The sequence below is a fragment of the Vidua macroura genome, chromosome 24 (genome assembly GCF_024509145.1).
Source record: "Vidua macroura isolate BioBank_ID:100142 chromosome 24, ASM2450914v1, whole genome shotgun sequence".
Taxonomy (NCBI): domain Eukaryota; kingdom Metazoa; phylum Chordata; class Aves; order Passeriformes; family Viduidae; genus Vidua; species Vidua macroura.
This window is the reverse complement of record NC_071594.1, coordinates 7,439,130-7,451,431: the sequence shown is the minus strand read 5'-3', so window position 1 is coordinate 7,451,431 and position 12,302 is coordinate 7,439,130. Positions and strand designations below refer to the sequence as shown.

Genomic DNA, 12,302 nt, shown 5'->3' with positions numbered 1-12,302 from the left:
AGTCATTTATTCCAGTGCTGTAATATGTTACCCAAAACTATGTTTAGTCCTGTTTTTAAAGATTTAAATGCTCTGCCTTTTGCTGCTTCCTGTAGGAGGTTATACTGCAGTTAATCTTACCATTACTGAGGTTTTTTTCGATGTTTTAATTTAATTTTTGCTTTATTTTCATTAACTGTCATCATCTGAGCACCCCTGCCCTTCTAGATCAGAGGCCTTGCTCTCCACCACTTGCCACCTTTGCAACCTCATCTCCACTGGCACAGAGTGAGGGTGAAATGTCCCCGTGCTGACAGGAGCAGGACTAAAAATTACAGAGTCAGGGATTCCCCATGGATTCTTGGTGCTGCCTTTCTGATTCCTGATTTAGGGTGGAGTGCTGCACCAGGCACTTCCCTGTATCTCTGTACCTGTAAGTGGCCACCCTGGCAGCCCCATCCACAGCACTGCTGGGGCTTTCCATCGCTGTCAGTCAAACCTTTTGGAAAGGGCACTGTAACATTCACGTTTAAGAGGTTAAAAAGAATGAGGAAAACCAGTTCCAGGAGTTTCTGGCTGGCTGCTTGGGCTCTGATTGCCACGGCCTCTGTTTTCTTCCACAAAACAGGAATTGTTATCCTGGCTGGGAGCCAGGGCTTGTGCCTCTGCCGTGAACAGGGCAGGTGCTGCCCCACGCTGCCAGCTCCTCAGCACAGGCTCTCAGGGGATAAAAACACTCAGAATTAAGGAAGTCTGAGCCTAGAGGAGCAGGGCTAGAAGTATTTTTAATGGAGCCATTAGCTCCCTTTATCCTCTGAAGTCGCCCAAGTAAAGCTTCCGAAAGCACCTGGAACTGCGCTGTGGAAAACCTGGGTTTTCCCCAGGAGAGCACTGTGCACCCCCAGGAGCTGCAGGGACAGGGATCCACCCCTGCAGGGACAGGGATCCACCCCTGCAGGGACAGGGATCCATCCCCACAGGGACAGGGATCCACTCCTGCAGGGACAGGGATCCACCCCTGAAGGGACAGGGATCCACCCCTGAAGGGACAGGGATCCACCCCTGCAGGGACAGGGATCCATCCCCACAGGGACAGGGATCCACTCCTGGAGGGACAGGGATCCACTCCTGCAGGGACAGGGATCCACCCCTGAAGGGACAGGGATCCACCCCTGCAGGGACAGGGATCCATCCCCACAGGGACAGGGATCCACTCCTGCAGGGACAGGGATCCACTCCTGCAGGGACAGGGATCCACCCCTGAAGGGACAGGGATCCACTCCTGCAGGGACAGGGATCCACCCCTGCAGGGACAGGGATCCACTCCTGGAGGGACAGGGATCCACCCCTGCAGGGACAGGGATCCACTCCTGCAGGGACAGGGATCCATCCCCACAGGGACAGGGATCCACTCCTGCAGGGACAGGGATCCATCCCCACAGGGACAGGGATCCACCCCTGCAGGGACAGGGATCCACTCCTGGAGGGACAGGGATCCATCCCTGCAGGGACAGGGATCCATCCCTAGAATGACAAGGATCAATCCCTGCAGGTACAGGGATCCATCCCTAGAAGGACAAGGACCCATCCCTGCAGGGACAGGGATCCACTCCTGCAGGGACAGGGATCCACTCCTGCAGGGACAAGGACCCATCCCTAGAAGGACAGGGATCAATCCCCGCAGGGACAGGACAGTGACCCATCCCTACAGGCCTGGATCCTTGTCCCTGCAGGAGTGGATCCCTGGGATGGAAATGGGGAAGGGGAGGGTGTGCACCCAGCAGAGCAGGGAGCTGCCCTACATCCCCCCATCCTGACCCAAGGGGGCAGAAGGGCTTCCCCAACCTTTAGCACCCTTAAACAGCACCGAGAACAGGCCAAGCCCCCCTGAGAACTCCCGAGGCAGAACTTCACCTGAAGGGGAGGCTCATCCCCCAGTGCTCCCAGTGCTCCCAGTGCTCCCAGTGCTGCCTGCCTTACCAGCACCCCACCCCAGCCTGAGCCCACACAGGGCAGGGGCTGCCCCAGGAGCAGGGCAGGCTCTGGAACAGCCCCGTGAGCCTGCAGAACACCAGTGCTGTGCTGGCACTGCAGCTCAAAGCCTTCCCCCTCCTCTCATTCCCTGCGACTTTTTATAGTTTTAGAGAAGCTCCTTTAAAAGAGGTAAAAATGGATTCTTTGTACAAAAAGCAAGTGGAAGGGCATTATTTTTTCAGATTTTCCTAAAGCAATATAAAAATATCAAAGGAGCAACTCCTTTTTCTGAGCATTTTATTTCCTTTCCAAAGCTTTTTCTGAAGGAAAAATATTTTCACTGATTTTCAGCCTATTCTATCAATAGATTTCCTCTCTTCTCACCTGGCTTTGAGCTGCTAACAGGATTCACACCCAGCTGGCAGCAAATGATGAAGAATAACTTTCACACATAGGCTTTGACTTCCATCTACTCTTTCTAAAAGCCACCTTTTGCTTTCAGTTTCCTTAAAAATACAACCTAAGTAACACACATGGCGTTAGTGCGGGATAAACCTCATGGATAATTCAAAATACATCTTTCTTTAATTGGCCAGAAAGACCAAATTTAATCAGTGCCACTTGTTTAACCTAAACCTGTTGCTAATACACCTGTCCTGTAACCCAGCACTCGTCATTCTAGTCTAGACAGCTTAAGGTGTGTGCATGAAAATCAGATTAATACCAGCTAAGGAATGCAAATTTCCTTCAAGAGTTTGCTTTTTTAAGTAAAGAGGTTGCAAACATGTTGCATCTTACATGTATTGTAAAGAAAATTCAGGAAATTAAAATAACTATAATAATAATTTATGTGTTGCAACATCCCTTGGACTTTGTAATATTTTAATCTGTTGGACTAAGGCAGAGTTAAGTCAGCACTCGTGCAGAGCTGGTGAACATCAGTAGCTTTGAGCCAGAAACTTAGTTCTGCTTTTAGGGTTAGGTGAATAAAACACCTTTTCCACATCACTCACCCATCCAGTCTATTGCAATATTTTGGTTTAGAGCACTTATTTTTCTCCAGCACTTGGAGCCAACTGCATGGATCTACATGGGTTTAGAGCCCAAGTTTTAGTCTTTGTATTTGCCAAAAACGCTGTCCATGGTGATTTTCTCAGTCTAAAACTGTCAGAGCAAAGGGAAGGCAGTGAGCATCAGGAGCTGAGCCCCAGCAGCCTGGGTTCTGCTCCTGATTCCCTGAGCAGTCACTAAGTGACCTCGAAGAAGTCATTTCACCTCTCTGGCAGTCCTGTAGAGCAAGGAGCACCTCCTCTTGCACTAAGTGGAGCTCAGTTCATGACACCCCAAAACGCCACAGGGAATTGTGGAGACAGAGTGCCAGAACTCTGCCCCTGCTCAGGGAGCAGAACCTGTGCCAGAAGCGCTTCAGGTGGAGCAAAAGAGCAGTGGAAGTCCCTCCTCGTGTTCCCAGTCAGTCTGTTCCTCTGTGTGTCCGTGTGTCCCTCCCCTCCCTGGGTTCAACCAGTGCTGCTCCAGAGCCTCAGCTGGGGCAAGGTCCCACCACAGCCAACGCTGCTCCCCACTCTTCAACCACCACTGGGAGCTCCCAGGGGCTCCTTGGACCAACCAAGTCTCTAAAAACGGTGTGATGGTCTATTTTTGATAAACCAGTATGGCATTCCAATGCAATGGTGTTTTCTTTAGGAGTTCTATGTTGTAAGAAGCTCTCAACCTTATTATTTTCTATTTTCGTACTTTAAATGGGCTTTGCTTTACAAATGTCAGAGGACAGATACGAAATGTACTGGACACAACTGCAGGTAGCTTCATTTGAGAACAACTTTCTAGAAGAACCAAGTTTCCTGTTGTCTTCTTTTGGAATTGTAGTGCATATGTTGAAACTTGTATATCATTTACAGTATTGAGTCTTGTGCCACTGCTGTACCTGATGTATCCAATCCGGATTAAACAGAGTATGTGCCACAAATACCAACAGATGCTGTCATTTCTTCTAACAATCTTCTGGGAGGCTCTTTTGGAGAACTTTGGGTGTTGACCTAGGCCACTCGAGTTGCATTTAAATACTAATTAACTCTTCCCCAAGCAATCATTAATGAAATGAGAGCAATGTCACAGGACAGCAGTAATGCAGACACTGAAGTGCATCTCTTACAGGGTCCTCTCTGTGAATGTTACAAGCTGCAAAAATTCTTCTTGGAAAAAAAAAATCATGCTGTCTTGGCCTTTTCCAATGGCACAGACAAAGGGGAACCCCCTCCCTGGAGTCATGTGTGACACAAAGGGAGTAAGGCAGGAACAAAGTACAGAAAGAAAAACTTTCAAAATTAGTGCAGAGGCAACCCAGGGTCAGCACCCCAAGCCAGCCAGCACTCCCTCTTTTTCTGCCCCAGGACAGCTCTGTACAAGCCAAACAGGAAATATCAATTAGTTTTAGCAGTAATAGGTAATTCCATTTCTAATTAAACATTCCTGTAAGTGTGGGAAGTCTGATACTGTTGCACCCAGAGGGACAGACCAATTACGATTGCTGCACATTTTCTACATAATTAAATCCTCCACCACACAGCCCGCTGCACACCTTGCTATAGAAATATTATTTATACAGTGTTAATTAACTGGATTTAATTTAGCAATACAGGCATTGAGATGCTCGTTTCACTCTGCCACTTCACTGGGATATCATCAGTGCCTGCTGTTTACCAAGAGAATTAGAGAAAATGGGATCATCACCAGCTTTGAACAGACCATGGAGCCTCACAGGGAATTCAGCTTCACCCGACAGCCACAGGGAAGGCAAGGAGGCAAGAGGGAGGGCAGGCCCTGGCACAGGTGCCCAGAGCAGCTGGGGCTGCCCCTGGATCCCTGGAGTGCCCAGGGCCAGGCTGGACACTGGGGCTGGAGCGTCTGGGACAGGGGAAGGTGTCCCTGCCATGGCTGGGGGTAGAGCAAGGTGAACTTTAAGGTCCCTTCCACCCAAACCACTCTGGGATTTCATGAAATAGCACTGGGATTGTTCTGTTCCATGAAATAGCACTGGGATTGCTCTGTATTTTCTCCTTTCTGTCATTTCTTACGTGGGAATGGCTCCCTTTTATCATCCTTTTTTTACTTCGGATTGTAAAGATTCCAACTGAGCATCCAGCTGTCTTTCTTTTCCTTTTATTAACAAATTGTAACACCACCACTGGACCTGTGTAAAACATTGACCAGACACAGCTGCTTATAAAAAGACCCCATTTTTCTCCATCTCAAACAGCATCTGTCTCTTGTCAGTGTCCCTTAGAGCAGCACTGCTGCCACAGGCCCTGGCCAGCCCTGGTCCCAGCCAGCAGCACCAGGACATCAATCCCCATCTCTCAGCAGCTCCTGGAGATAGACTGAGTTGATGTGGTAGGCACTGATGCAGCTGAACTGCCAGTAACTCCTGCTGTAGTGAGACATGGCTGCGTAGTAGCTCTGCCAGGCGTCGTAGTAACACCTCCAGTACTCCTCAGAACTCCAGCCCTCGTGTGGAGCATCATCCCAGGAGCTGCAGCTCCGCTCCTCCTCACTTCTGCTCGTGGCAGGACTGGAGAGTTGATGCTTGTGGCTTTTCTTGTGTTTAGCATTTTGTTTCAGCACTTTCTTTGTCACTCCGTTTTGCCTTGGGCCGTGGGATGGCTCCCGGGGTTTCTCTGGTGTGGGACAGAGAGCGGCCCGGCCCCGCCGTGCTGGGGGCACAGCACGTGGCTCCTGTGTGCCTGGAAAGGCCTCAGAGCCCGAGTGAGTGGCCCTGCTGTTAAAGGACTCCCTGGAGCTCTCCGAGCCATCGCTGTCAGCAGACACAGCCCCGTCTGCTGCTGCCTCTGGGTGATGTTCCATCTCTTCCCACTCCACATCCCCATTTCTGGGCAGCCCACGCTGCTCTCCTGGGCCTGAGTAACTTCTTAAAATCTCCACCTCTCTCTCTGACCCTTCTTTAATGAAATACTCATAATCTTCAACAAAATCCGAGAAGCTCCAGGGATTGGTGAGTTGGGTTTTGAAAGAAGACAAGCATGGAATTTTGGGAAGATTGTTTTTTAAGGCCTCCTCATCTGGAGCCTGAGTGCTGTGCTGTCCATCCATCCTGGAGATGGGTTTGACTTGATTCCTCTGTTCTGTGCGACAGCTGGAAGTTTGGGGGGCTCCATTTCTCTCTACATTTGCAGGATTTGTGCACTTTTTAATCTGTTTTTGCTTCTGAGTCTTTTTTGGCCTTTCTACAGAAGAATTATCCCTTGGAAGGTTAGAGGGAGGCTGAGGTATGTTTGGAAAGCCATTCTGGACAGGCTGCAGCACTGGTTGCTCTGGTTCAGGACACACAGTGTCACAGGTCAGTACAGGACCCCTGGGTATTGCAGGTTTAACTTCTACCTGCCCATCTTCAAGCTGCTCCATCATTCCAGGAGGGATTGGCTCTGCACAGAAGAGAAACAAGCAGCCACTCAGTCAAGGGCATCCTTCCCTCTGGAGCTCACACGAGTACCCAAGTGAAGCTTCTCAAAACTGCACGTCAGACATCAAGTGAGGGCCACAAAGCAACCCCTCCCATTCTCAGAAGAGTTTAAAGAGCCAGAACATTTCCTTCATAGAAGGGACCAAAGGCTGCTCAAGACAAACAACTCTGCACTACTTGTCAGGAGCTGAGTGTGAAGAACACGGGCTAAAAGCAAAGCAGCCCCAGCAGAGAAGCCACACACCAGCCCCTGGGCTTGTCTGAAGCTCTGACTAACAGGAAACCACCAAGCCCAGCTGCAGCCCCAGCACAGAGCCCACCTGGCAGAGGAAGAAGCTGCAGGTTGCACTTCTGAGCAATTTTCATCATGGTGTTCTCCTCCTCCCCACGGCAGCAGTAGGTCACAGCCAGCCCCAAGGTGCCTGTGGGACACAGCAGAGTTCATTGCAGGCCCAGCAGAGCTCAGCCCAGCAGGGCTCAGCCCAGCAGAGCTCAGCCCAGCAGAGCTCAGCCCAGCAGCTCAGCCCAGCAGAGCTCAGCCCAGCAGAGCTCAGCCCAGCAGCTCAGCCCAAGCCCAGCAGCTCAGCCCAGCAGAGCTCAGCCCAGCAGAGCTCAGCCCAGCAGGGCTCAGCCCAAGCCCAGCAGCTCAGCCCAGCAGAGCTCAGCCCAGCAGAGCTCAGCCCAAGCCCAGCAGCTCAGCCCAGCAGAGCTCAGCCCAGCAGGGCTCAGCCCAGCAGAGCTCAGCCCAGCAGAGCTCAGCCCAGCAGAGCTCAGCCCAGCAGCTCAGCCCAAGCCCAGCAGCTCAGCCCAGCAGGGCTCAGCCCAAGCCCAGCAGCTCAGCCCAGCAGAGCTCAGCCCAGCAGAGCTCAGCCCAGCAGGGCTCAGCCCAAGCCCAGCAGCTCAGCCCAGCAGGGCTCAGCCCAAGCCCAGCAGCTCAGCCCAAGCCCAGCAGCTCAGCCCAAGCCCAGCAGCTCAGCCCAGCAGCTCAGCCCCACCGAAGCGCCCGGCGCGGCCGATGCGGTGCATGTAGGTCTCCCAGTCCAGGGGCACGTCCAGGTTGATGACCAGGTTCACCTTCTCAGCATCAATTCCACGAGACGTCTGCAGGAAGGGAGGAGGGGAAAAGGGCACTGAGAGCTGAGTAACTCCACAAAGCTTGGAAAAGATCCAGGAGCCCAGGGAGGCTGGAAGGGACCACAGTGGGGTCACCAAACATGCCAGGGTCACCCCAACATGTCTGGCACTCACAGCACACTGCCACAGAGCAGCTTTTAGCTGCAGAGCAACTGATAAACTGACAGCTGTTTTTGAGCCAGATCACGGAATGGCTCGGGTTGGATGGGCCCTAAAAGTATCACCTCATTCCAGCCCCTGCCACGGGCAGGCAGATGAGGAATGGGGGTGATTTCTGAGCCCCACTGTGAAAATAAGTCACAGCCCATGGCGCTTTATCAGCACATTTATGTCCTCTCCAATTCCAAGCCAAATCTAATCCTCTGAAGTAACTTTATGTGCAATACCCCTGCATGCTGTAAAATTTGCAGAGCAGTTAATAAATTTGAAATAGAATCTGTAAAAAGCTTGTTTGAAAGCAGTAAAAGCTCACCAAGTCTGTGGAAATCAGAACTCTGCAGTGGAATTGCTTTAATTTAGCCATGGCATCAAGTCGCTGATTTTGATTCATGTTGCCTAGGAAGATAAAAATTAGAAGCAGGTTACATTCTTCATCTTTATGCCCCTCACATTCTAGAAAACACTGCTTTGTATCATCAGAATAAGTTAGAAACTTCCTCAAACATCAGCCCCAAATGAGTAAAGAAGGAGCAAACAAAACTGGAAAACTCAGGTCACTCATTGCAAAAAAAAAATTCTTTTTCTTGCAGACTGAGTCTTAAAAGACCGATGACAATTTAAATGCTATTCTCAGCCATTTAACCAGAGGCCCTGCAAGGCAAGATTTAAGACATATTTTGCTATTTTAGGTCACATTTATGCACAATTTCAGTGGAATCAGAAAACTGTGAATGGATTTACCTGAAATGCACTCGGCAGGGAAGCCTCTGGATGTCAGTATTTCAGCCAGATGTTGAGCCCTGAGGGAACACACACACTGAAAACTGGAAATAAAACCCCAGGCCACAACACCTGCCACTTCTTAGGTTATTCTCTACAGCCAAGGACTGCACTCTGATATTGTCAGTATTTCACACTGCACTCCTCAGGCTGTATTTCAGAGCTGAAGTTTGCAGACTGCTCTGAGACCTCACAGGTCCCATGACTTTCTCCATTACAGCCACTGCCCTCAAACAAGCTTTGTCCGGGTATTTGTTATTTTGTTATATATAATTGTTATTGCAAACGCATTACCTGCTGTGCAGATTTGAGAAGACTAAGGCTTGGTTGAAAGGAATCTTGCTGAACAACTCCTGCAGGTGCTGGGTTTTTTCCTCAAAGGTTTTATGTGGGAGGGGATGGGAATTCACGATTTTGTAGTACTGCTTCAGCCCTGAGCAGGAAACCAAAACAACAGATTAGGGGCTGCCATAAAAACATGCACAGAGTTCTGTAAACATGTGGCACTGCAGCTGAAGGGAAACTGCAAACAGACACACATGAGAACCTCCAGGAGAAGTTTTTCTTAAAAGGCTGGAAATTTCTGAATGGCTAGAAAAAGCAGAGAGTTCCATTTGTCGCTGGTATTTTAAAAATACCACAGAATCACAGACTGGTTTGGGTTGGAAAGGCCTTTAAAGACCTTCTCATTCCACTTCAAGGTTCACTACATCGACACTGGGAATCAATATTCATAAACTGAACAACCCAGGGGTGAAATTAAAAAAAATCATGCATTCTAAAGACACGTGCTTTGGCTTTAGTGTGCTCCTCTTCATCCTTTGCTGAGCATGCCACTGTGAGTGCCTTTATCTGCTTACCAAGGAGGGCTGGGTCCGTGGGGTTCAGCCTCACGAACGTGGGCTCCCTCATGTACCTGGTGAGAGCAGCAGCCAAGGACTCGGGGTAGGTGGCCGAGACTGCCAGCATCTGCTTATTGACTGGCAGTGAGGAGTAGATCCAGCTGAGAGACAAAAGCAGGGCACTCACTCACACAAGGCCCCCGAGGCTCTCAGCACACAGCCCCAGAGGCTGCTCTGCCTTACTTGATCTGCTCCTGGAAGCTGCCCTCCTCCAGCAGCTTGTCCGCCTCGTCCAGCACCAGGAGCCGCACGCTGGCCGTGCTCAGGTACTCCAGCTCGATCAGCTGCTTGATCCGCCCTGCCGGGGGGGAAAGCGCCAGCAGCTCCGCGAACCGGACCCCAAACAGCCCAAGGGAGAACGTTTAAAGCGTTCCCGAGCTGCCTTTGAGGCTGTGCCCCGTTCATGACAACAAACTCCGCCAAGCCAGCTGGAGCACTGTGCGGGGCCGCGGGGACCCACGGCAAAGCTGCTCCTACCTGGGGAGCCCACAGCTATGTGGCACCTCTTCAGCCTGCTTCTGTCCTGGCTCAGAGGGGTCCCTCCAATGAACACGTGGCATTCCAAGCCTTCCATTTTTATGCCAATCGTCGTGATCACGGCGTGGATCTGTACAGCAATCTCCCTCGTGGGAGCCAGGATCAGGATCTGTGCGGGGCAAGGGTTAAACGGGAGGACCGAAGCCGCAGGATGGCGCTGAGAGCTAAGCCCGGCGCCGCGGTGATGCGAACCGCGGCGATTTAAACCGCTCACGGCCTGCGGGGCCACATCCCCCCTGAAGAGCCGCTCCCTGTCCCAGCGCCCCGGGCCGCCTCACCTGCGTGGCGGAGCTCTCCAGCAGCACCGCCTCCAGGGCGATGGTGGCGAACACGCAGGTCTTGCCGGTGCCAGACTTGGCCTGCACGATGAGATCTGCAAAGAGCGGCCGCGGCGGTCAGGGCGGCCCCCGGCGGTCAGGGCGGCCCCCGGGGCGACCCCGGCCCCGCGCCCGGCCCGCCCGCTCACCCAGCCCGCAGCGCCCCAGCGGGATGGCCTTCAGCTGCACCGGCGACGGCCGATGGAACCCGGCCGCCTCCAGCCCCGCCAGCACCGGCGGCGACAGCAGGAGAGAGCCGAAATCGGAGGGGCCGCCGGGCAGCAGCACGTCCCGGGTGCGGGGCCGGCCCGCCGCCTCCCTGGGCGCCGCCATCTTGGCGGGGCGCGAGGGGAAGTCTCGCGAGAGGTGCCCTGGCCCCGTGCCGGGCAGCGCCGCCAGGGGGCGCCGCAAGGGGAAGATGGCGGCGGCTCCGCCTCAGGGCGGGCCGGGCCCTGCGAGATGGGCACAGCCGCGGAACAGCCGGGAACGGCCGCGGAACAGCCCGGAACGGCCGCGAAACAGCCCGAAACAGCCTGAAACAGCCGCGGAACAGCCCGAAACGGCCGCGGAACAGCCCGAAACGGCCGCGGAACAGCCCGGAACGGCCCGAAACGGGCGCGGAACAGCCCGAAACGGGCGCGGAACAGCCTGAAACAGCCGCGGAACAGCCCGAAACCGCCGTGGAACAGCCCGAAACAGCCCGAAACGGCCGCGGAACAGCCCGAAACGGGCGCGGAACAGCCCGAAACCGCCGTGGAACAGCCCGAAACAGCCCGAAACGGCCGCGGAACAGCCCGAAACCGCCGTGGAACAGCCCGAAACAGCCCGAAACAGCCGCGGAACAGCCCGAAACGGCCCGAAATCGCCGCGGAACAGCCCGAAACAGCCCGAAATCGCCGCGGAGTGCCGCTCCTGGCCCTGCGCAGCCACCCCAAGCCTGCCCTGTGCCTGCGAGCGCTGTCCGGACCCGCGCTGAGCTCTGGCAGCCCCGGGCCGTGCCCGTCCCCGCGGGGAGCACGCAGCTCGCAGAACACGCGGTTTATGAGCCTACAGAAAATTACTACCAAAAATTAGCAGCATAGCATTCACTCGGCAAAGGGCAAATGTGTTAATCTGTATGTGCATTACTTACTACCCTCTGTGGGCCACTTACTTTAAATCGTGGGTGGGTTTATGAATATCAGCTTTTATGGTAGCGCTTGAGAGGCTCTGGACGTGCAGCTTCCATTCATTGCGAGGGGATTTGGAAAAATCTCCACAGTGGCTTCTACTGTACCAGCACATACACTGTGTCATTATTCTTACAGTGCCAGGCAGCCAAAATGAATTTTAATGGCTTTGGTGTATCACAGGCTTGGTCACGCCTTTGAAATTCCTCATGTCTATATTCCTGATGAGGGAGAAAAGTCTGTCAGATTCTATTCAGTTATGTTTTGTGATGATGATACTTTCCTGTGAGTATCTGAGTACCAAACATTAACCCTGCAGGACAAAGAGCAGTTCCAGTTTGGAGAGCTCCACTCCACCAAGGGGGAGCAAACCAGTGGTTGGGACAGGTAGCAGGATCTACAGGCATGCTGCCATTCCAATTATTTTTTAATTTTTAAGTGGATATTCTCATTGGTCCTCAAGGGGAAAGAGTCTCCAACGTGAGATAATTGTCTCTGGATAAATCTGGGAAAGGAGACAGACAAAGACACCTGGACATAACAAACATTTGATTAAATAGAGCCTTTCATAACCCTTTTAAAGTGATGTGATTTGAACAGACAAGAAAGAGCAGTGAGGAGGGACTGTTCCCAGGGGGAAGGGCAGCGAGGAGGGGACAAAACAACCCCCAAGAGCCATTGCAGGAGCTGCTCCCCTCTCTGTTTCTGTCACTTTTCCTTTTCTCCCAAGGTTCCATGCAAGTTGCAGTACAACCAAGGTGATCTGGAGACACGTTGTGCTCTGCGGTGCATTAATGAGACATCCAGACCTGCACCATCATTCACGAAGATGCTGCTGTTTGTGGTTTCATTT

At 52.5% G+C, this 12,302-nt stretch overlaps 1 protein-coding gene across 1 annotated transcript; it reads right to left on the bottom strand.

Annotated features, from left to right (window-relative positions):
• Positions 1-3,755: 3,755 nt before the first annotated feature.
• Positions 3,756-10,744, bottom strand: DDX20 (DEAD-box helicase 20). Its single transcript, XM_053998016.1, has 11 exons — positions 10,430-10,744; positions 10,242-10,336; positions 9,904-10,072; positions 9,610-9,724; positions 9,385-9,527; positions 8,819-8,957; positions 8,486-8,544; positions 8,058-8,140; positions 7,447-7,552; positions 6,772-6,873; positions 3,756-6,413 (listed from the first exon to the last, which is right to left on the bottom strand). Exons 1-11 carry the CDS (start codon positions 10,611-10,613, stop codon positions 5,317-5,319), a joined length of 2,292 nt encoding a protein of 763 aa, XP_053853991.1. The 5' UTR covers positions 10,614-10,744; the 3' UTR covers positions 3,756-5,316.
• Between the last annotated feature and the right edge of the window lie 1,558 nt (positions 10,745-12,302).